At 37.7% G+C, this 25,845-nt stretch overlaps 1 protein-coding gene across 1 annotated transcript in view; it reads right to left on the bottom strand.

Moving 5' to 3' along the window:
- Nucleotides 1-25,845, bottom strand: part of PATJ (PATJ crumbs cell polarity complex component) — a 350,706-nt gene that overhangs the window by 285,723 nt on the left and 39,138 nt on the right. Inside the window, exons 9-14 of the mRNA XM_044914529.1 lie at nt 22,771-22,870; nt 20,219-20,310; nt 19,292-19,433; nt 15,427-15,573; nt 11,800-11,876; nt 9,744-9,800 (exon numbers count right to left, since the gene is read on the bottom strand). Of these exons, the coding sequence (XP_044770464.1) occupies nt 9,744-9,800; nt 11,800-11,876; nt 15,427-15,573; nt 19,292-19,433; nt 20,219-20,310; nt 22,771-22,870 (615 nt within the window). The remainder of the gene's footprint in view (nt 1-9,743; nt 9,801-11,799; nt 11,877-15,426; nt 15,574-19,291; nt 19,434-20,218; nt 20,311-22,770; nt 22,871-25,845) is intronic.

The raw sequence follows: 25,845 nt of genomic DNA, 5'->3' as shown, positions 1-25,845 counted from the left end.
CTCTCAAATAAATAAATAAAATCTTTAAAAAAAAGAAAACAATTCGCCAACAAGGGCACCTGGGGGGCTCAGTTAGTTAAGTGTCTGACTCTTGATTTCGACTCGAGTCATGATCTCAGGGTCATGAGATTGAGCCCCGAGTCAGGCTCTATGCTTCTCAGGAGTCTGCTTGAGATTCTCTCCCTCTGCCCCTCCCCCTGCTCACATTCTCTCAATCTCTCTCTCTCTCAAATAAATCAATCAATCTTTAACAACAACAAAAAGAAAACAATTCACCAACAAACAAGCGAAAACCAAATAATTACTAATTGTGATAAATGCTATGAAGGAACTAATCAGGGTCAAGATACCACACATGACTGGTGGAGGTCATTTTGGAAAGTTGGTCAGGGTAGGTTTCCCAGAGATGGGGACATGTGTGGTAAGAATTGAAGGGTAAGAACACATCAGTCCTACAAACAGCCTGCTAGGGGGCTGCTTGTGGAAGGTCAATGAAAGAGGTAATGGCTAAATTTTTGTTCGAGCAACTGAGTAGATGGTGATGGCAATTTCTGCAAGAAAGTACCCAAATTAAAACAAAGACATTGCTGTACATACAAACTGTTGCTACTTACATAAAAATACGCCCCCATAAAAAATAAAAGGATTAAAGAGGGAACTGATCCAGTCTCCTCATTCATCCCCCCTTCCTAATCCTGACCTATTCATGTGGCTGACCCTACTCCCCACCACACCCATGCAACTGCTGAAGTCAGGAACAGGCTGGAGCACAGAGCAGCAGCAGAGGGTCACCCATGGAATCCCTTGCCTTCCAGATACAGGGCTGTACCCTCGTAGGCGATTCTCCCACATCTATAAACAGCACACACTCCCCAGAAACTTAAACCATGAACAAAACACACATGCTCCATCTTCAATCACGCTGAACAAATAAACCAGAAATGATGTTTACGAAATCTGTCAATCTGAAAGAGGCCTACCTAATATTAGTTCTGAATCTAAATCTGAGTACAGCTGGGTTTTTGAGACTTCATGTTACATTGCTGCAGGCTTCTCTGCGGGAGCAGGACTGTTTAATTACCTGTCCCAGCTGCATTTAACAACTCAACAAATCAACCGTTTCATCTGTCTCTTTCAGTTGTCCATCCCTTTGGTATTCTGAGTTCTTAGAGAGAGAGCAGAAAGTGCTAAAATGACATAAGTGGGTGCAACAGACAGATGATTGATGCCTTCACAAACATCCCATGTTATGCTTTATTGATGCTTATTCAATGTGCTTTGCAAGGGGTCCTATTTAAATTTACAAAGTTAATGAGCGGCAGGGTTTTCATGATCCTGATGTGACAAGTAAAAGATAACAAGGAAATATATCCAAGGAAAAGTATGACCACTGTGTGATTTACTGTCAGTGCTAAAATGATGAAGATCAAATGAGACCAAGCAAGCTAGAGCCCTTCAACCTGTGAGTGGAAAGACCTGTCATGAAGCAAACCACAGTTCATTCATTTTGCTAAAAGCTCTACTTTTAGGACCCTAAAACAAGATATCAGAATGCTCAAGTGAGAATATAAATGATGTTGCTTCGGGGGAAAAAAAACCCTTCTGGAGAGGAACAAATATGTCAGTAGGATGGGGGAGGATGCTTCCAAAAAAGCTAAACTCAAAATAGGACAGAAAGAGTCCCATGATTGGTTCTTGTAACACACACACACACACACACACACACAGATATTAAATGCCACTTATATTTAAAAGTTAGAGGGAAAGAAGTACTAATTTTACCATAAATAAAAAACAAACTTTCCAAGAATGAAGTTACAACCTTTTAACAGTGAAACACAGCATAAGCATCTCGCCCATTTAAAATTTTTAATTCTGAATATTAAAAAAATACACATTGTGTGCTCTTTTGTGCAGAAATACAATGAAGGTTCTTTTTAGTGGCCTAACACCAAGGTCAAGAGTCAATTGGCATTTATCATTTTGTTTTGTTTATCATTATCATTTTAACTATCACTGATGTTACCTGCCTAGCCCACACGGTATTTGAGCTTTTGACACCTGATCTAACACTTTGTACTTATGACTCTTGTTCTACCTTTGCTCTTGGTATTTCCTCCACCTGGAATATCCAGTTATTTCCCGGAACCCATTCTTCAGGGTATACTTCAAGCGCCATCCTCCCAATAAACCTCCTTTATCTTTCTTCAGGAAGTACCAACTCCTTCCTCAAGCAAATATAAGGCCTTTTAGCAATACCTGAACAGTAGAGTTCTCAGTGGAGTCAGGCAAGGAAAGAATCACAATTTCCTTTAGGAACCTCACCACAAACTATAGAATTAGAATATTGGTCAGGAAGAACAAAATAGGGCATGTGTATTTTTTTTTTTTTTTTAAAGATTTTTCATTTATTCATTAGAGAGTGAGCAAGTGAGAGCAAGGATGAGGGGAGGGTGAGGAGCAGACTCCCCGCTGAGCAGGAAAGCCTGATGAGCCCCATCCCAGGACCCTGGGATCATGACCCGAGCAGAAGGCAGACACTTAACCAACTATGCCACTCAGGCGCCCCAAAGACATGTGTATTTTGAAAAAGCTCCTGTTTCTGATAGGCCACCTACCCTAACTAAGCACCTCAGTTACTATAGTTACTTGATTCTGTGCCTGGTGCTCTCCACTCAACAAGAGACCAGCAAAGTGTAAAATCACACACTTGAGAATTCATTAACAGTAGTTCCCTCTGGGGAGGAGAATAAGGGAATTGGGATGGGAGAGAAACTTATTTTTTGTAGGACGTACTTCTGTAACTTTTTAATTTTAGATCTTGTACATATATTATTTATTTAAAAAATGGCACAGGTGTAGAAGCCAGATAACCCTTGATTTGTTCCCTAATTTTGCCACTTACTAACTGCCTATGATCTTGGGCAAGACACTTTACCTGCCTGACGCTCAGTTTCCACATAGCACTATTGGAAAGAAGAAAACAGCTGCTGTGACAAATAAAGGAGAAACTGTATTTGAAGCAAAGAACCCATCCTGGTAATTGAGTGGTAACACCCACGGCAACTCTTGGGGGTTCCGGTACATCCCACTGCCTTAAAAATTAGATTTGCTCGTATCAAGTAAGGGGGAAATGCACGTTTGAACGCCCTTTGGTTCAGAGAATATAATTCAGAAAGGAAATAAAGTGAAATTTGTCAGCCTGTCTTGTCAAAACCAGAGAACAGGACATGTTATTTTTGTTTCCCACGCTGGGGATCTTCCTAATGCTCACTCCGAATCACAATTGATGGCCAGCAGAAAGGTCACTGGAATGAGCTTAATGCTTCTCCCTCACAGTGCTGTGATTATCTTAATAGTAAACAGTTGCCAAGAGAGCCATCTCTAAAAGTGCAAGTCTCCCCAGATGCGGGAAAACTATTCTCATGTCATGATTAACGGCTTCCTAGAAGCAATGCAAGCTAATGCTCAAGGCACTGCAAATTGCTTTCACCTCCCTCTTTCCCCACAACTTCATCTACCTCACAAGAAAACCTTATCTAGGAACACTGGCCAGTAATATACGAAGGTGCTTCTGGAATAGTCATCTCTTTCAGAGCGGTGGCAATGGGGTAGTAAACTGGAGTGACCATCTGAAGACAGCTAGACCCTTAGGAACACCAGCTCTGGCCATGAAACATGGCTTTCCTAATCAAAAACCTGATGAGACAGAAGAAAAACCTACAGCTTGACCTCAGATCTTGACACTGCTCCGCTTAAACCTTCCACTAGTATTACCTGGCATGGCAACTGAAGCCCAGGCTTACTGCCATGGATCTGGAAGCGCTGCAGCCCCGGGTCTTCCTCACCAGCCTCATTTAACATTCTAGTCTTCACTTAGTTGGACCCTGAAACTGAAACAAACAACTTCCATTCTCCCCACTGGCTGGCCCTATCTTCCCACAGAGCTTTTGTACCTGCCCCTCACCAGTTTCCCAGCTCCAGACATCCTTATCCTTCAAGCCTGAGCTCAGAAAGGCTTTCTCTGGCTCTCCAAAATGCTCCCTCCTCCCCAGTTATGCTGTCACCATCCTGTTTAATCCTTTGCATCACTCCTAACAATCTACAACTATTTATCATGCTATTTTTCACTTGCTTACTATCATACCCTTGCCCAAGCCCAGAGTCTAGGCTCTATGAGAGCCAAGGCCTTTTCCATTTCGCTGCCCATCGTTGGTAGCAGTGTCTGGCACAGAGTAGGAACTCAGTAAATACTTCAGAGATGAATGAATGGGCTCTAAACAGCACCCTGCACCTGTGACTATCTAGCTGTATAATTTGAGGTGAGTCATTGCACCTGTGCAAACTTTAGTATCCTGGTCCGCGAGGTTCTGCTAGGATAGAGGCTCATTTACATACTGTGGGGGCGGGGATGGGAAGCTGCTGAGTTAAGAACTAAACTCCCAATTACAAGAGGATTTTAAAAACCATAACTCATCAATATAGAGAAATAATCTGTGGACATTTATAATTAAGAAACTATAGAAAAAAAGTAAATTATGTGTGATAATGTTATGTGGGAAAAGTACACATCCCTTCTCTCTCACACATACATTACATAAAAGGATGGGCATAGGGCGCCTGGGTGGCTCAGACGGTTAAGCGTCTGCCTTCGGCTCAGGTCATGATCCCAGGGTCCTGGGATTGAGTCCCGCATCGGGCTCTCTGCTCCTTGGGAGCCTGCTTCTCCCTCTGCCTCTCTCTCTCTCTGTCTCTCATGAATAAATAAATAAAATCTTTAAAAAAAAAAAAAAAAGGATGGGCATACTAGTACTACAAATATGTCATCACATACAGATAACAACTAAATGTGAAAAGAGAATAGTGCAATTATGGACGACTCTTCCAGGGCAAAAAATTTTAAAGAAATAAATACCTTGGCACAACAATTTTCCATTAAATAATTAAATGTTTTAAAATATCTTTTTTTTTTTTTTAAGCTATAGTCATCAAGACAGTATGGTACTGGCACAAAAACAGACACATAGATCAATGGAACAGAATAGAAAACCCAGAAATGGGTCCACAACTATATGGTCAGCTAATCTTCAACAAAGCCGGAAAGTGTATGTAATGGAAAAAAGTCTCTTCAACAAATGGTATTGGAAAAACTGGACAGCAACATGCAGAAGAATGAAACTGGACCATTTTGTGACAAAAAATAAATTCAAAATAATTCAAAATGGATGAAAGACCTAAATGTGAGACAAACCATCAAAATCCTAGAGGAGAACACAGGCAGCCACCTCTTGGACCTAAGCCATAGCAACTTCTTACTAGACACATCACCAGAGGCAAGGGAAACAAAAGCAAAAATGAACTACTGGGACTTCAGCAATATAAAAATCTTCTGCACAGCGAAGGAAACAACAAAACTAAAAGGCAGCCTATGGAATGGGAGAAGATATTTGCAAATGACCTGATAAAGGCCTAGTATCCAAAATCTCTAAAGAACTTAACAAACCTAACACCCAAAACCCAAATAATCCAGTTAAGAAATGGGCAGAAGACATAAATTAGACATTTTTCCAAAAAAGACATCCAGATGGCCAGCAGACACATGAAAAGATGCTCAACATCACTCGTCATCAGGAAAACACAAATCAAAACCACGATGAGATACCACCTCACACCGGTCAGAATGGCTAAAATTAACAACTCAGGAAACAACATATGTTGGCAAGGATGAGGAGAAAGGAGAACCCTCTTACACTGTTGGCGGGAATGCAAACTGGTGCAGCTATACCCTGGAGAACAATATGGAGTTTCCTCAAAAAGTGAAAAATAGAACTACCCTATGATCCAGCAATTGCCGTACTGGGTATTTACCCAAAAGATACAAAAATACTGATTCGAAGGGGCACATGCACCCTGATATTTACAGCAGCATTATCAACAATAACCAAAGTATGGAAAAAGCCCAAATATCCATCAACTGAAGAATGGATAAAGAGGTGGTGTGTATACATATTGGTGTGTATACGTATATATATGTGTGTACACACACACACACACACAATGGAATATTACTCAGCCATCGAAAAGAATCCAATTTGCCATTTGCAACGACGTGGAAGGAGCTTATGCTAAGCAAAATAAGTCAGAGAAAGACAAACCATATGATTTCACTCGTGGAATTTAAGAAACAAAACAGATGAACATAAGGTAAGGGGAAAAAAAGAGAGGGAAGCAAACCATAAGAGACTCTTAATTATAGAGAACAAACTGAGGGTTGATGGGGGGGGCTAGCTGGGTGATGGATATTAGGGAGGGCACTTACAGTGAGCACTGGGTGTTATATGTAAGTGATGAATCACTAAATTCTACTCCTGAGACCAATATTACACTATATGTTAACTAGAATTTAAATAAAAATTTGAAAAAAATAGTTTTTTTTAAAGGAGACTTTGAAAGTTTAGAGATTAAAAATGAAGCACACGGGCGCCTGGGTGGCTCAGTTGGTTAAGCGACTGCCTTCGGCTCGGGTCATGATCCTGGAGTCCCGGGATCGAGTCCCACATCGGGCTCCCTGCTCGGCAGGGAGTCTGCTTCTCCCTCTGACCCTCTTCCCTCTCATGCTCTCTCTCATTCTGTCTCAAATAAATAAATAAAATCTTTAAAAAAAAAAAAAAATGAAGCACACAACTGGGAAACAAAATCACCATTTATTGAACAATTCTTATATATTAGCATTATTAATTATGTATTAGCTATATTAAGGCATATATTATATTTATACTTAATCTTCCAACATAAGTATTATTGTTCATATTCTACAGAAGAAAAATTACGCTATTTATTTCACTTCCTAAAATGCTTCCTCAGATGTCACCTTTTTAATGAGGTCTTCCCTGGTCAACCTATTTAAAATTGCAAACCCATCCTCCACCCTGAATTCCTTATTTATCTGCCCTGCCTTAAATTCTGCAGGACATGTATCACGTATACAATGTAACCTACTTATTTTTTATCTCCCCTTATGAAAATATAAGCTCTACAAGGCAGAGATTTTTTTTTTCCTCTGTTCTCTTCTGAAACCCCAGCACCCAGTAGAGGACCTCACACAAAGTAGGTATCAATAAGTATTCAAAAAATGAGTAATGAATGAATATACAGCTGATGCACTGGTGAGTTTCTATGAGTTAGTTCTGAAAGTCTGTTCAACTCAAAGCTTTTCCATGTGTTTATACCAGAGTTGTTGAGTGTGTCTGTGCGTGTACTGCATAGAAGTTGATCAGGAAAGAAATGAAGTAAGTAAGACTGGTGACAAGGAACTAGGAAATGAAGGTGAGACAGAACATCTATCTGGAGAAAGACAATGCCATTCTTTAAGATGTGCACACAAAGTGTGGTTATTATCTTTTATTTATTTATTTATTTGTTTTTACTTATCATAGAGTCTGATGATACAGGCTCTTACTGGCTTTGAACGTAGGAGGACAGACAACTAAAGCTGAACTGCATGATGAGCTGAGTCTGAGCTAAGGTATGTTTCCCCCAAGGAGGTCTCTTGAGTTCTAAAGCTATATGGACAATGAGGCTAAAAGCCAATTGGGAAAACTCTGAAAAACAAAGATTTCAGCAGCCCCAAAGTACTGAGGAGACAGAATTGGAGTTCAAGTCCCACCAAGAAGAGGGACCAGTATACATTCCTGACTCGTGTGGAATACCTGAAAGGCTAGGTCTTAGGAGCAAGGAAAACCAGAAAGAGTCTGAACCTTACCAGAACTGTACCTCTGTCTCATCTCAGAGATAATCACCCACCCCCACCCTGCACACACGCAAACACACACACACACACACACACCTCCTTATCGGAAACAAGAATGAATCTCTGGCCAAAGATAACATCACCCGAAGCCTTTGTAGTTGCCCTAGTCTCTGGTCAAAGATAACATCACCCGAAGCCTTTGTAGTTGCCCTAAATAATGTTGGGCAGTCAATTATTATGGCATGAGGAAAGAGACAACCAAATAACAAAAGAAAATATCAAACAACAGAAACACATACAAAGTTGATCCAGGTACTGAAATTAACCATTTAAAGTCCTTATAAGCTATGATTAATATGTTCAAGAAACAGAGGAAAAGATGGCAAATACAGATTTGTTAAATTACAAATTCCACCAAAGAATATAATCTAAAAAGGAATAGAACAGAAATTCTAGAATAGAAAAGTGTAACAAAAACTAAAATTAACTCAATAGATGGGCTTTAGCAGATTAGGCACAAGAAATTTAGTAAACTGGAAGACAGATAAATAGAAAACATCCAGTATCTAAGAGTTCAGTGTACATTAAAAAACAGTTTTAGGGGACAACATCATTGATTTTTATGAATGATAATAAAAATAGTAACACATACTAGTATGTACTTGCAACTCTTCTAGGCACAGCATATTTAATCCCTATAAAACCAATGAGGTAGGTAGTATCCTATTAATAGCTCCCTTTAACAGACAACAAAACTGAAACAGAATGTAGATAATTTTGCAAGCTAGTGAATGGATAAGCCAGAATTTGAACTCAGGCAGTTTGACCCCAAAGTCCACGTAATCAGTAAACTATACTGCAGTGATTAATAACAATTGAGGTTTGGTAATTATTTATATTTCTTACTATCCTCTTAAATCCCTCTCAGCATAGACAGAATTACTAATTAGTAACTGCTCTAATGACGATTTTGTAAGCAATTTAAAATTAATTCTAAGTTGTGCCATGATGCTTTTATATGGCCCATCAGAGAAAAGCTTGGTCAGTTGGCCCCATAGGTACAGCAAGGTAGTGACTCAAAATGCAGGTTAGCATAGGAGGAAAGAAATACTCTCTACAGTATCAGCCTTGAAAATTCAAACCTATAAAATGACAGCCCATATAATATAAAATCGTGGAAGAGAAATATTCAGCACAAATACTCAAAGAAAGAAATGGCAGAACTATCTAAAGAGAGAACTTCTTACAAAACCCACATGGGACACAGAGAACTCCTCTCAAATAGCGCATGTGACAGCAGAGTTTAAGCTGGACTGAACTCATATACCAATTTGGGATTATAGTATAAATTCTGAAACTATTCTAACAAGAACATCTTTCCGTTCTCATCATTTGTTGAGAAAGCCACCAAGAAGCCTTCTCTTAGCACCAAATGCCCTTTTTGATTATCCAGAAGAGGAACTATAAAATCAATTTGTAGTGAGAAAAAAATTAAAAATGCTCAGGGAAACCATTACCTTCACCTCCTGGCATTTTGCCATTAGAAATAAAGCTCTTGCTATAAAATTTTTTAAGTTCAAGAAAAAATGCCTCCTATAATGCACTTTTCTGTCTTTAGACACCTAGACCCAGAAGATTTTGTAAAGTCCATGTTTGTGGTCTTGATTTCTAGGAAACATTTTAAAAGTTCTGCTGATAATGTTTGCAAGGCTAACGCACTCTGGACAATGTTACTCTGTGTACTACCTGTAGGGTGGGCAAAGCATCAAACCAGGGTTTTAGCTTCTGAAAGAGGCACAGGCACTCCGTGTTCTTCCCAGGCATATCTAAACATCACCTTTCATAACAGTGAGAACCTATCACATTTCCAGAAAACATCTAAGACTAAATTTTGGAAACTTCCGGTCACAGAACAAACTTAGGTTCTCTGACGAGAACTTAGAGAAAGTTCTTCAAACAACAGAAAACATTAAAAAAAAATAATAATGCTTACCTTTGAATATTTCTGTAACTCGGCGTCATCTGCAATCTGCGTATCCAAAGTAGCCACCTAAATTTGCAAGGAAAAAAAATCTCCAATATCTGTAAAAGCATAACTTTATTTCTTCTTAGGTTTTCTAAAAACAAATCTGTAAACCCTATATATTGCTAATACCATCTGATATGCATTCTCATCTTTTTCTAATATTTCTGAAATCCAGAAGTATAATACATAATGCAAAATTTCAGAGAATATTTTTTGTTGTTGTTACTGTTTTCTATAGCAATCTTTTCCCCTATATTACTCAGCTGAACCAGAAGGGGATGGGCAAAACACATACAGTATTTTTAAAAATCCATGACCCCTAAAATTTTAATATAATCCTCTGTTGTAAGGAGTCCATACAAATTTTATCCTTTTAACAAAGCCAAGAGTATAATCATTTTTACTTTTAAATTCAGGCCTTAAAACAAAATTTGCCAGGTCAGTTAAGTGAGACAAGTTTGGAAAAACTGAAGCATCTGACTTTCCACAGCAAACTCCACCATTTCCCTGGGAGAAATAGCTGGAAAGGACACAAACAGAAAGACCTGGCCTGGTGAGAAGCTCATGGAATACTTAAAGCTCTTAATCCTAGCCTAGCCTCAGTGGTAGAGATCGACAGAAGTGAATTCCTAGCAAGCAAAATACTTTACTGATGATTTGCATCTGTAAGTTGTTAATAAAGTATGGTGCAGCTGGAGGGAGGGGTAAGCTAAGCAATGATCCAACTAAAGCTTCTAGAAGTACTACATTTCATATAAGTAGATTCTAGAAGAAAAATGAAATCAGAAACACTGGAGTACATGAGTGCATGCATGCATTTATTTATCTTGCCTGATTTCTCCTTTCTGCTCCTCATCCCTCAAAACAGCAAGAACCCTTAACGAATAAGTTGTCATTTTAAATTCCCAACCTCAAATTCTGTCTCCTCTTTCTCACCATTATGTTATGCTCTCACTCCTTATAACTACTCCTCCGAATAAATTTGGAGGAGTAGTTATAAGGAAGATAAAATTTTAACCAAAAAGAGCCCATCACAAAACCGTCCCATTTATAAATACTGGGACACCAAATTACTTTGAATATCAAACCACTAAGAATAGTAGAAAAAGTTATTTGCTAAGGTGACAGCCTAATAACAAAACATTTGCACTCTATGAAGTAAGGAAGCAGCAGTTCATGAGGACCAAACGAAAGTATGAAATTAGCAAGAATAGAGAATGGAATGTTTTAACTCATCTTAACGACACTAGAAATTTTCTGACAGTAAGATAGTGGTTGTATGTTCTGAACTGGGAAAAAAAAAAATCTCCAACCAGCCAACAAGTACTAATGATAAACATATGTAAGAAAACATGAATGACAATAGAAATTTAATAGAATATTTTATTACTAATGCATTTAGTGAACACTGTAGAAGCTTTTCTAAGCACAGCTTTCTGCTTTCACGTGGATTCATAGCGGGGAATGTAATCAATCCCTCAATGAATCTAGTAACAGGTGAAAGGAAGTCTAATGGACCACTGGTGCTATAAACTTATACCCGACCTAAATTACTTCCTGTTCTCCCTAATACATTTGATAATCATTCTTTCATTTTTCTCATAAAACTGTAAGATTCTTTGTGAAACATAGGACTAATATCCACAGCCCTTTCAGTGTACAATAAAACAAACAGATCATAAAAGCAATCATAAAAATGCCAGCAATTTTAAGTAGCTGATACAGGTTGTAAATTTAAAGGCAAGTCTTCTAAGGTTCTTCTGCCTACCGTTGACTTAATTGTTTTCAACCTGAACCAAGTGTCTGCTAATTATAACTGAAACTTGTGCGCAGTCCTTAATTCTTCTTACAGCTTAAAATGTTGAAAGAGGTAAAAACATCAATTGATCCACTAGGGAAGAAAGGCAGGAGGAAAAATAAAGGCAAGCTGGCTAATCTTGGGCTCTCCCATTTCTTTAAACTGCAATGTTAGGAACTTGACCTGCAATGAGACATTTTTTTTTATTATAATATTTTAACATACCATTACTTCATAATCCGGGCCCAAGAGGTTTTCCCATCTAGATTTCAGCTCATTTTCTGTAGAGTCTGGGACCTTTTCTGGATTTAAAAAAAAAAAAAATGAAGCTACTCTGAGCCAAACTTTACTAAATTCCTCAATAATAGCACAGTTCCAGTAAGTAAAAGGGAAATGAATAAAAAGGAAAATGCATTAACTTGGGTCTACCAGGTAAAGGAAATCAGAGGTGACTTATAAGACTGACGTAAAATGTAAGGCCAGTTGTGACCAAATTACGAAGGGGCTTTTGTGAAGGACTATTTTAAAGGGAAGAGAGACATGATGAGTTAGAAATGAAATTTGAAATATATGCACTTTATATGTAAACATCTACAGTTTACAAGTAAAATACATCTGGCTTTGCTTTACAATATGTTAAGACAAACAAGGATTGAATTTAAATGTTAATCACTTCAAAGTAATACCTTCCACTCACCCACAGAAAAAGTAAAAACTTATCAAGACATCTTTACCATCAACCGGGCATATCAACACAATCCGGTCAGACTTCTCATTTGGGCGGATATAAAACCACGTCTGGTTTAATTCAACAAGGGAGATGCATGAGCTTTAACATACTAGAAACTCTGTGTACTTTGGTCTCATGTGGTTACTTGGTTATACCTTTGTGACTTGAGTAGAATATTGCTTTTGCTTACGTGTAAGATAACATTAAAGAACTAAGACAGATTTTAAGTGCCCTGCGTGTCCTCCATTATGATCTTAGCCAGAAGCTCAGGACACAGTTTATAGTCTGAATAATGCCTAATAGGCAAAAGTTAAAGTACTAAAAATACAATTGCAACTTATATCCATAGCAGCAGCAGAAAATAAACAAACCTTCACCTTTTTTTCTTTAAGTTAAAGAAAAACTCAATTTTGTCACAAGATTAAACAAGTCACAGAACACTTATTCCAGCTGACATAACCATCTGTCTAAAATCAAGCATAACTTGCAGTATCAGCTCTTTCAGTCTTCAGCATGGACAGCTCATCTTGGATGCATATAATGCTTAATTACATAATGCAAATCATCAAGTAAAGGCTAATCTCAGAATTCAGAGCCTAAGACTAATAAACACTAAAAAGCTTAACTCACTAGATGTACAAAAGAATATCCATGAAATAACTGTATCAACTGACATGCTAGGTTACATGTAAGGGATAACCAAAGATCTTATTAAAAGCAAAATATCATTCATGTGGGCTCTGCACCTTTTGCACTTCCATAAGAAATTACGTTAATTAAGAGTTCTACCATCTTTGTTAAATCTCTTCTGTGTAGCAGTTCCTTATCCGGTAAGCTAATTTGCAATGTTTTGGTTGAATTGTAAGCTTAAAAACATGATATTTAAAGATGACATTTCATACACATGTATAAAATAATGATATCTCACCTACAATTCTTTTAACTTTTTCATCTTTCATTTGTACAATGGAAGTACAGATAGTCATGAGTTTTAAAGCATAGCACAAAGCTAAGTACCAGAGGAAAAAGACTATTTTCAAAGCCCAATAAATCCTGGGCAACACAAAGTGACTTAAAAAAATGAACAGTATGGTGATCTGAAACAATTATTCAAATGGCAATGAAGGGGAGAATATGCCACCCCAAAATATGCCATTAGCATGTAGAGTATTTTGAGCTGAAGGCAATCAAGACCCAGCAGACTCAGGAAAAACTTTTACCTCTCCCTTAACTACCTAAAAGAATTTAGATAGGAGGGTTATACCAGAAAGAGCTATTACAGAGATAACTTTTTTATCTGAAAGACCTATTGGCGTGGCACAGCAAACTTTTAATTACCAAACATTTGCTTTTCTTACCATGCTGCGAATTACCCTCCTCATCTTTGAAGCCCCAGGCCTCTATCCTATTCCTTAATTTAGAATGGCTTATAAACCTCAATTGCCCAACTTACTCTTGGGTCTCATATTTTTATGGGGCTCCCATACTCATGAAATTTGTTTTTCTCCTATTAATCTGTTTTATGTCAATTTAATTACTAGACCAGTCAAAGAACCTAGAAGGGAAGAAGGGAAAGTTTTTCTGCCCCTATAGCAAAAAAGACAGCTAACTTTTTTTTTTAAAGATTTTATTTATTTATTTGACAGAGAGAGACACAGTGAGAGAGGGAATACAAGCAGGGGGAATGGGGGAGGGAGAAGCAGGCTTCCCGCGGAGCAGGGAGCCCGATGCGGGGCTCGATCCCAGGACCCTGGGATCATGACCTGAGCCGAAGGCAGACGCTCAACGACTGAGCCACCCAGGTGCCCCAAAGACAGCTAACTTCTTAGCAGTTCAATGACTGGTCTTACTGTCAAGCTGAAATTATATATATTCATGAAGGAAAAAAATGCAATGAGATTGATCCAAAAAAAGCAGATAAAAGTGTCTGAAAATATTTCTAACTTCAGAATGTATTTGATTTTCACGCAATAGTTCCATGAAAATCTATCTGGGTTCACTTGAACATAAATAGCAAAGATCTAACTTAATCCACTTGGGTCAAAAAGAATAAGGTAAATTTCCAAATTATAGGAAATTTTTTAACTTGAATGAGGGGTTACTCCTTCCCTGAGGTCATCCTTTCCTGAGACAAGACAATCAAAGGCAAAACTTCTCTGGAAGAGGATGGTGTTAAGTATTCCACTTCATTCAACTGTCAAGGCTTTCCAGAGCACTTCTGTGCAGGGAATTGTGTGAGACTGCTATTCAAAATGCTTCCAGAACAGAGTCAGCTATGTAGCCAAGGTATCAGAGTACCAAGTAAAAGGACAAAGTTGCACATAAATTAAAAGATTAAAATATAAATATATAGCAAGCTGGCAATTTGATAAAACATGTAAATATGTATACATTATGAATTATTACGGTAAAAGGAAACACTGCTATATGTATAGAAAGCTAGATATCTATAGCTATATCAAAGATAATACATATTAACATATGCACTAATTAAAAACGCTGACAAGATTAAAAAATAGTTAACACATACTAACAAAAGTGCATGCAAAATTAAAGATTAAACAATAACATGCTTGGTCCCCAACTGCCACAAGTGTTAAGATGTTGATATTAAGAATATCCTATTTTGGGGATGCCTGGGTGGCTCAATCAGTTAAGTATCTGCTTTCGGCTCTGGTTATGATCCCAGGATCCTGGGATCGAGTCCCGAGTTAGGCTCCTTGCTCAGTGGGGAGTCTGCTTCTCCCTCTGCCTGCCGCTCCCTCTGCTTGTGTGTTCAGTCTCTCTCTCTCTCAAATGAATAAAGTCTTAAAAAACAAAAAAAAGAGTATCTTATTTTGGGGGCACCTGGGTGGCTCAGTCACTTAAGCTTCTGCCAGGGTCCTGGGATCGAGCCCCATGTCCCCTCCCTGCTCAGCAGAGAGTCTGCTTCCTCTCCCTCTTTCCCTGCCCCCACTCATGCGCTCACTTGCTCTCACTCACTCTCTTTCAAATAAATAAATCTTTAAAAAAAAAAAAATCCTAATTTGTATCTTTCAAAATGCCTCTAAAATTTCTCACGTTATATTAACTATAAAGAGAGAAAATGGTTAACAAATGAGAAAGTCGTGCTTTGTGCCTACCTAATTTTTCTAAGGCTTGTATGTTGTCATTTTTCAGAATATCCATTCTTTTTTCAGTTTCCTCATCCCCGCCATCCAAGTCAGTTTCAGTTTCCACTGCTCCAGTTAGGTAGCGGGCTCGTGTTTCCGATGGTTCTACAGCAGTTCCTAAAATAAGAATTGCTACCTTGAATCACTAGTAGCTGAAGATCATATTTAAGTGAACTTATTCCAGTCCTGTTCACAACCTCATGACAAACATCTCAGGTGACTTACATATATGATTCCTTTATTGAAAAGGATAAGGAACCAGGCAATGGGAAGGTAAGATTAAGGTAAAGTTGCTGACAAAGCAGAAGTAGATACTTTTCCACATAGCCTTAGAAAAGAAAAAGAACAATGAGGTCTTATACTCTTGTGGTTGTGGTGGGTAAGGAGCAAGATATGCAGAATAAGCCCATTCCAGTGCCCTGGGCTCTCCTAGGTTCTGACATGACTTCATCAAGAGTTTAAAAAAAAAATAACTCTGTGAATTGGAAGGGACTTGGAGAGAATTCCCCTGGTTGCAGTGGTTCCTCCCTTAGCTAAAGTGAGCTAAGTAAAGATTTCAATCTCAAGCATGCAAGTCATAACGTATCTCTTAAAACACAAGAAAGGTTGAACAAGAGTCATTTTAGGTCATTTTTAAATGATCACACATGGCGTATAAAGTATTCCTACCAAAAATATTTAACCTGGATCTAAGGCTTTATATCTAGCTTCTCACAGGAAACATAGTGGATAGAGGAACAAGTTGAATTATACCACAAGGACAATTAAATTCAGAATGTAGTATTCTAGTGTCAAATGGACAAATCCCTTTACAGTTAAGTCCGTGCCACAGAGGCAGGGGTGGGGGAATTCTTCTAGATTAAGAAACCAAAGAAACATAATGCAGGCAGTAAGTCCAATGTGTGATTGAATCTTAATTTTATGAGGTTTTCCCTTCAGAGAGGGGGAAGAGGGAAAAGAAGCTACAAAACACATTTGGGGGCAATGTGTTAAGTATTTGATATTAGGGAATTACAATTAATTTTCTTTGGTGTGATATTATTATTATTATATAATATCTTCATTTTTAGAAACTACAGATTGAAGTATGTAGGACTAAAGTGCCATGATGTCTACTATTCAATCTTAAATGATTAAGGAAAAAAGATAAATAGATGAAACAAATATAGCAAAACATTAACTGCTAAATCTAAATGGTAGGTTGTGGGTATTTGTTATATTTTGATTTTTCTGTATGTTTAAAAAAAATTTTTTTATATGTATGTTTAAAAATTTTTACAATACTGTTGACCCATGAACAATTGGCGGATTAGGGGCACTTCCCTTCCCCATGCAATTGAAAACCCACATAAAACTTTTGACTCCCCCCCCCCCAAATTTAACTACTAATAGCATACTGTTGACCAGAAGCTGTTGATAGCATAGTCAATTAATATATTTTGTGTATTATGTGTATTATATACTGTATTCTTACAATAAAGCTAGAGAAAAAATTTTATTAAGAAAATCATAAGAAAATACATTTACAGAAAGTACAGTACTGTACTGGATAAAAATCCATGTATAAGTGGAACTACACAGTTCAAACCTGTGCTATTCAAGGGTCAACTATAAAAAGTTGAAAACTATAACCAGTTAAAAGTTCCCATGATCTTGGGGTGCCTGGGTGGCTCAGTTGGTTAAGTGTCCGACTTTTGATTTCCACTTGGGTCATGATCTCGGAGTCCTGGGATGGAGTCCCATGTGGGGCTCCACTCAGCAGGGAGTCTGCTTCTCTCCCTCTCTCTCTGCCCCTCCTCCCACTAGGCACTCGTGCTCTCACACTCTCTCTCAAAAATACTGTAAAAAAATTTTTTTAAGTTCCTATGATCTTAACATGACATTTTTAACCACACATAAAATTTCTTAGATCATTAATCCATTGATACAGACAAAAAGCACAGCCTAGTACTAGCCAAAGTAATGTGGCCAGAAGCTGCTAGTGTCCCTGGGGAAAATAGTTACATACCAGAGTTTATAGTACAGAGCAGTACATTATGTAATTGAATGCTACAAGTAGTATCCAAATTGGTACACAAATAAGATCTACAACGTATACAAACAGGAGTTTAGAGGCCAAAAAGACAGATTTAGAATGGTAGAGGAAGGTATTGCCCAAGAGCTAGAAGTCGTAAGGTTTGCTGCAGTAAAACAGACAAATGCTGGCTGTGGACGGCACACAAAAATGTTGTTACATGGGACAGGGAACCAAGGCATCACCATTCCCTTACATAGGTGGCTGCACATCAAACAGGTGATTGCTGCGAAGTATGATAAATGCTACAGTAGAGCACTCTTCCAAGGGTGCTAGTAAAACCCACACAAAGGACCTCTCAACCACGGAAGAAGTGCAAGTTTAGAGTCAAAATTTATCCCAACATAAATTTAAAATGTAGGCATGTGCAGGAAAGAACTGCTAATTCGCAGATGACATACTTCATTTGATACTGTAGACTGAAGCCAAGGGCTCTATCAGAGCTATTAAAAACCATTATGTTGATATAAATATTTATGTAAACCTTTTAAGGTCAATATAGCATTTGTACAATCTGTACTATTTAGGTGATTTTTAATTTCATACATACGATGCAGTTGACAGGGCATCTGTCTTCCAGCAGCAAAATTTCCACTATCACCTAAAACTTAAAAAGTTCCGATTTAAATATAAATCAGTATCAACTGAAAGCAAGGCTTCCAATAAAATCTTTAAAAAAAAAAAAAAAAGCAAGGCTTCCAGGCTTATTATATCTTCAAAAGAGAGAGGGAAAAAAATGTATTCCTCTTCTGACAAATTCTAAAGGAATTATTTCTTACTTACTAGTTCTCTAACTAGTAATTCATTTTACATTGAATTTGTTTTTCAGGATTGTCAAATTTTGTTGATCTACACATTAATAACTTGGTAATTAAAAAACTGGGATGCATATAATTATTTGTTCTATAACGAAAAGTTGCTATTCTTTAATCAAAATAACAAGTATTTCACAAATAAAACTATCCTTAATAGAAATCCAGGTTTTATTTTTCCCCTCTGTATTTTTCTTTTTTAAAGATTTTATTTATTTATTCATGAGACAGAGAGAGAGAAAGAAGCAGAGGGAGAAACCGGCTCCCGTTGAGCAGGGAGCCCGATGCGGGACTCGATCCCAGGACCCTGGGATCATGACCTGAGCCGAAGGCAGACGCTTAACCATCTGAGCCACCCAGGCGCCCCCCCTCTGTATTTCAAAGAGTAAATTGGGAGACATTAGAACCAAATATATTGTTCGAAGTCATAAGAAATCCGAAGTGTGCAAATTGTCAAGCATTAGACAAATGAGAGCCCCTAGAACAAAAGGTGTCAAAGCTTTATTATTCAAATATAAGTAATAGATGAAATTTAGAAGCTTTTTGGAAAAATGATTTCCATCTCCATTTAGAACAGCTCTCAGAGCTTAATGCATGTCAGGGTTCATGTTCTAACATTTGGACTGGCACATCATAATAGGCAAAGGAAACTCTTCTTCAGTGCACAAATGAGTTGATTCATTTCTCCATCACTGCATTACAAAAGATGGGCAGTTTTTCCTTCCCAGACTCACAGAACAACTTCCATAAGTAAGCTATTCTTCCAAGCCCAGACTATGGGGTGGGGAGAGGGATAGTGGCTTTAACTACCTATGTTGTATTGCGTGGAGCACTGGGCGTTATATGCAAACAAGGAATCGTGGAACGCTACATCAAAAACTAATGATGTACTGTATGGTGACTAACATAATACAATAAAATAAATAAAATAAAATAAAATAAAAACTACCTGTGTCTGAAGGCCATTCAAGTGGAGAAGCAGACGAAGACGTCTTCCTTCGAATTAGGGTTAGGTGTACCACTTGCCCTGCATTTCGTAATACTTCAACAACATCCTGGTTCGCAAAACCCTGAATATTCACACCATCGACCTAAAATATTAGGAGACCCATTACACAGAGGTTTCAGGTTAGCTGCTATTTTCACTTCTGACAAGGCAGAATAAAATTAGGCCTCTATCCCCTGAAAATCACAAGGCATTTCCTAAGCCAAGAGTCATGAAAGATACTTCCTTAGATGGACCTGAAGGACAGATTCAAATGACACCAACAAACATTTGCTTCTATGTAAATCACTAAATTAAATGTGTCTATGCAGATATGTGGGTTTATGCTTCAAAAATAGTATTCAAATAAACTTTAAAATTTAACCAATTTCTACTAAATGGAGAAAGACCAGCCTGAATGGACAAAAGGTAATTACTATATTCCCCAATATATAAAATATCTCAAATTTGTATGTGCTCAAAATTACTTACTGTTAGTAGAAACATTAAAAAGACCTGGTTAATAGCTTCCTAAAATGTATATAAAATGAGTGAGTTTAAAGAACATAGAGGTGCTTGGAAGTCTTTTTTTTAGGAGAATGCTAGAATATCTTTCCCGTGTCTGTGTGTGTGTGTGTGTGTGTGTATAAATATATTTTTTCCCTACCATTATGGTTAGTGACTCCTTTCTTCACACACAGTAAAAAAATCAAAAGCAAACACAAAAAACAAACTTAGGACCCTGAGAGCCAAATCAATGAGATTTCACTGAACTTAATTTTTTAAAACATTGTATTATATAAAGCCATTCTCCTCTCATACACACTATAATCAAGATAACTTTTTTTTTCCCAACTTGATTCAATTCTAAAACAAAGGGCAGTTACTTACAGCAACTATTTTGTCGTTCACTTGAATTTGGCCATTGTGGTAAGCAGCACTGCCAGGTATTATACTTTTCACATAAATCCCTGAAGCCTCCCCTGAGGTGCACAAAAACATATGGAAAAAGGAAGAAAGCTCTAATTAGACCTTGATTGCAAAATTCATATCAAGAGGTTAATTAGCTAGAGGGGCTGACTCGAGGCTTGATAAATACTATTTTGAACACAAGCAGAGAAATTGATGGGTTATTTCAAACTGTCACCACCACAAGTGACCCGAATTTGAAATGATGTGACTGATGACTATTTCTGGAAAAGCAATCAGTAATGGAAGCTTGATGAAATGCACTCTACTATCAGCGGGAATTCAGGAGAACCCAGGCAGTCTCATCCTCTTCTTTTGGGCTGTCCCCCTTCTTCCTGCTGCCTTGGAGACTTCTCACTTTTCACCAGCACTAAGACAAGAGTCTCCTACCTGGTCTTCCTGCCTACATTTAGTTCACAGCTCATGTTAGCTTCCCAGACACAGAAAAGTACACACAGTGTTTAAAAAAAAAAAAAAAAAAGAATTTCAGCAATATTAAATAATCTTCACATTATAAAATATTTAAATACAAACAAATGGCTAAATAGAAATTACAACTATATAAAAAGCATACATGCCTATGGGCAAAGACTTAGAAGAGAAACTAGAAAATGAAAAACCGTAACTCTGGATGATTTTGTATTTTTATTCTTTCATTTCAAATGAACTTAAAATGTTGCCCATAGAAGAAAAATAAACATCAATGAATTCCTACTGCCTACATAATAAAACGTAAATTTCACAGAATCATATTCAAGGACTTCCATAATCTGCCCAAAACTTTTTTTTTTAACTTATCTTCCAACTGCCATCCCTCCAAGACAAAGTCCACACACGCAAGACTCTTGATATTTCACCAAAACATTAAGTACTGTCATATTATCCCTTTTCTTTTTTCTTCCTATAAACCTCATCCCTTCCACCAAAATCCTTTTTCATGCCTAGCACAAATGCCTCTCTGTGAATTCTTTATTTCGTTCTGTCAAATGTAATCTTTCATCTGCCATGATAGTTTGCTTATAGCTCTGCTAAGACACATATTTCATTTACCCTTAAACAATTAAGAGCTATTTCATATTTCTTTCTCTGACTAGACTTTTCTTATATTCATTTTACTATCCTTTCAGAACTAAGCAAAGTAACCCCCTCAAATATCCCATGAATAGAATAAAACAAAAATTACTCTGAAAGACTACATGTCAAATAGTATACTGAATTTTTAAATGCTCTAGTTTTTGGATTCACCATTGCCCCCCCCGCAAAGTCCCCAAAACTTCTTTTGAGAGTAAAGAAGTAAAATGACTCTCTTCTTTATTCAGTAACATAAACATCAAATTTTCTCAATTTTCTATTGGTTATTCATTTTCATTTTACTTGGTGTGTATATTATACTGTTAGGTTTACAAGAACACTCCAAAAACTTAATATAATAAAGGTTCATAAGCCACAAGTTTATGAACTAAGCCATGATTTCTCTAACGTTGACAGCATATTAAGAGCTATTCAATATAGTTTTTTTCCCCAACATTATTATACAATCCATACTTAGCTCTTTTGGAATTCATTTAAATTCTGAACCTAATAAAGGTAGTACTTAGAAAAATCTAAAGGTTTAAAAACAGTTATTTCATTAGGCTAAAATAGCACAAGGTGGTCTGACATGAATTTCATTCAGGACTTGAATACATTAGCACTCTTAATATTTCCACCTGCTGTAAGTATGCAAAATAATAATTTTTTTTAAAAAATTAACTTTCTAATCTTGCTATTTTTAAAAAGCCAAAACAATTCATAACTCTGAATTCATGTTACTAGCAAATATTTATCAAAAGGTTTATTTTTCCTTACTCTAATGATTGTCTTATAATAAGAGAGTAACTCTTACAATAAAAGTTACCAAAGCTTTGCATGTAGGAGTTGAGGGAGTGTTATTCAGAGATACTTAGGCCATGTATGTATTCTTACAATAGAATCCCTTTATTTGACAGGAAAATAATTCTAATTAAAGAATTTGTTTTATGCACTTCATCTAAAACTAATGATGTAATGTATGGGGATTAACATAAGAATAAAAAAATTTGTTTTATGTATTTTTTAGTAATTATAGTAATACTTTTTGGCATTCATAGTATGAAATATATACAGTAATCCTTTTATGTTATCACATTTAAAACATAATAATATGTAACAGTCACAATATTTAAAATATATCTTAGAAAAAAAGATACAATTCAAATGTTATACATTGAGTTAGATAATTAAATGCTTTTGTTAATGACAATCAAGTCAGCTATAAAACTACTGAGGTAAAACCAATTCTCTAATCACTGAAAAGTAACTGGCTGCCACTACAGATACATGGTTTTATTGTTCAGTATTGAAATTAAAATTTGCAGATATTTAATTTTACTATCTAGAAACCTTAACATCCTTTACAATTATTTCCAAATATAAAATAGAAATGATTCATTTACCTGTATGAGCACTTCCGATATAGCCAACAATTCTAATCCCAAGACTCTGTCCATCTTTTCTAATGAGTTCAACATCGTAAGTTTCAAAAAGAGAACTGTCCTAAAAGGAAAAAACAATTTTAATTATACATAATATTTAGTTCCATAACTGAGTGTAGTCAATTTGTGCATGGTTTGTCAAGTATTTTTTTAGAACCTATGGCAGAATCTTAAGATGGTCCCCATGACTTTTGATTCCGGCTGCTATTCCTGCGTTTATGTTCCATTATGTGGCAAAGGGGAGATTATCCAGGTGCATCTAATCTAATTGGGGGCCTTTCAAAAGCAGAGTTTTCTGGCTGGCAGCAGAAAAGGAAGTGAAATTGAAGCATAAAAGCTGGACTTGTGGGTTGAAAATGAGGAGGTCCTGTGAGAAGTTATACAGGGCACCTGGAGTTGCTCAGAGAGGTCCTCAGCTGACAGCCAGCAAAGGAAAGAGACTTCAGTCCTACAGCTGCAAGGAATTGTATTCTGCAGACGACTCAAATGAGCTGTCCAGATAATGAGCATCCAGATAAGAGTCCAGACAGCCCTTAATTTTGGCCATGCAGTAATCTAAGCAGAGAGCCCAGCCAAGCCCACCCAGACTTCTGACCTACACAACTGTGAACTAACAAAGCCTGTTGTTTTAAGCCACTAAGTTTGTGTTTTTTGTTTTGTTTTTTTGAGAGAAAGAGAGAGCATGAGTGAGACATGGGGCCTGATCCATGACCCTGAGATCCTGACCTGAGCCAAAATCAAAAGTCAGACGCTTAACCAACTGAGCCACCTAGGCGCCCCTTGTGATAATTTGTTACACAACAACAGAAAACTAATCCAGCCACTTAGAAAAAACTCAGGATAAATTTTTATCTTAAAAACAAACAAAAAGGGGCGCCTGGGTGGCTCAGTCGTTAAGCATCTGCCTTCGGCTCAGGTCATGGTCCCAGGGTCCTGGGATCGAGCCCCGCATCGGGCTCCCTGCTCCGCGGGAGGCCTGCTTCTCCCTCTCCCACTCCCCCTGCTTATATTTCCTCTCTCGCTGTGTCTCTCTCTGTCAAATAAAGAAATAAAATCTTTAAAAAAAAAAACAAAAAAAAAACAGAAACAACAACAACAAAAAACAACCAAATATAAAGAAACATTGAGAAACAAATGGTAAGAATTAGTGTGAATAATAATTATTAGGACCCAAAAATATCAAACTAAAACTTACTTTCATTACTTGCCTTCTATTTTTAAGATTTTATTTATTTATTTGACAGAGAGAGACACAGCAGAGAGAGGGAACACAAGCAGGGGGAGAGGGAAAGGGAGAAGCAGGCTTCCCGCTGAGCAGGGGGCCCAATCCCAGGACCCAGGGACCACGACCTGAGCCCAAGGCAGACACTTAATGACTGAGCCACCGAGGCATCCCTAAAATACTTCTTTAAAAGGATTAAGTGTCTAAAAACAGGATTCGATTCAAAACACTAACATTAGAAGGGAAACAGCTGATTACATCAAATTCTTACTTATCACCCAGCTACACTGGTCCCCACTGCTGAACTGAAGGCTCCAGAGAGCTAGAGTAATGGAGGGGAAGAGAGTGGCTATAACCACTTTGGAGAGGAAAACAAAAATGATCTTAACATCTCAGACAGAAAGCTTCCACTCCTAAGGTGCCAAGTAGGGAGAGGCAAACAACGTTCTAGAATCGGCCCTCGAACGTACATGAATGATGGTCTTCCACCTCTTCCTGCCAAAGTAACTTCTTTCTTCTTCCCTCTGCCCCTCCTTTTAAAAGCTATTTCTTTCCTTTTGCTTTATTACCCCTTGCTTCAGAGCCTGTGAGATGGCTGGAAAGATCTTGGAATGGACCAGAAAGATCTGAATTCAAATCCCAGCTTTGCAACTGATGCACTATTATGACTTTTTTTTTTTTTTTAATCAAGACCTAAGCTGACTGAGATCAAGAATCGGATGCCTAGGTGCGCCTGGGTGGCTCAGTTGGTTGGGCAGCTGCCTTTGGCTCAGATCATGATCCCAGGGTCCTGGGATTGAGCCCCGTGTCAGGCTCCCTGCTCAGTGGACAGCCTGCTTCTCCCTCTACTGCTCCCCCTGCTTGTGTGCTCTCTCTCTCTTTCTGTAAAATAGATAAATAAAATCTAAAAAAAAAAAAAAGTCAGATGCCTAACTGACTAAGCCACCAGGTATCCCTCACCTTATGACTCTTAAATGAGTAATTTGGATTTGAGTTCCTTCATCTAATATGATCTTATCTTTTTTTTTTTTTAAAGATTTTATTTATTTGACAGAGAGAGACACAGCAAGAGAGGGAACACAAGCAGGGGGAGTGGGAGAGGGAGAAGCAGGCTTCCCGCGGAGCAGGGAGCCCGATGCGGGGCTCGATCCCAGGACCCTGGGATCATGACCTGAGCCGAAGGCAGACGCTTAACGACTGAGCCACCCAGGCGCCCTAATATGATCTTATCTTGATGAAAGGATAAGGCCTATCTTGCAGAATTCCTGTGAGGATTTCAGATGACCTTGACAATTCTAAGTGTTTGATAATAGCAATGATTATTGTTATATCATTATAATGATTATAATAGATATTATGTATTTCCTTTGTTCATTCTGTTCCTATATAATTTATACATTGACCAGTATTAGTTTCCCCTCCAGCACGTGAATGTCTCCTCACCACTCTAATGAAATAGAAATGGCAAGTACTGGGGTGCCTGGCTGACTTGATCGGTAGAGCATGTGACTCTTGATCTTGGGGTCATGAGTTTAAGCCCCACACTGGTCATAGAGCTTACTTTAAATTTTTTAAAAGCCCTTATTTAAAAAAAAAAAAAGAAATGGCAAATATTTTCCAATTTACAGATGAGTAGCTGAAGTGCAGGGAGGTTGGATGACTTAAGGCTGAGAAACAGCAAAAAAGGAAATCAAATTTGTCTAATGTCTCTAAACTGGGTTCTCTGCTTCACTGGTGAGCACGGAGGCACTACTCCCACCCATGTGGCACTTGGAGTCGAAGGCACTTCTAATCTGGCAGGGTCTCACACCCAG

Source organism: Neomonachus schauinslandi, chromosome 4, assembly GCF_002201575.2.
Source record: "Neomonachus schauinslandi chromosome 4, ASM220157v2, whole genome shotgun sequence".
Taxonomy (NCBI): Eukaryota; Metazoa; Chordata; class Mammalia; order Carnivora; family Phocidae; genus Neomonachus; species Neomonachus schauinslandi.
This window is presented reverse-complemented; position numbering and strand designations above follow the sequence as displayed.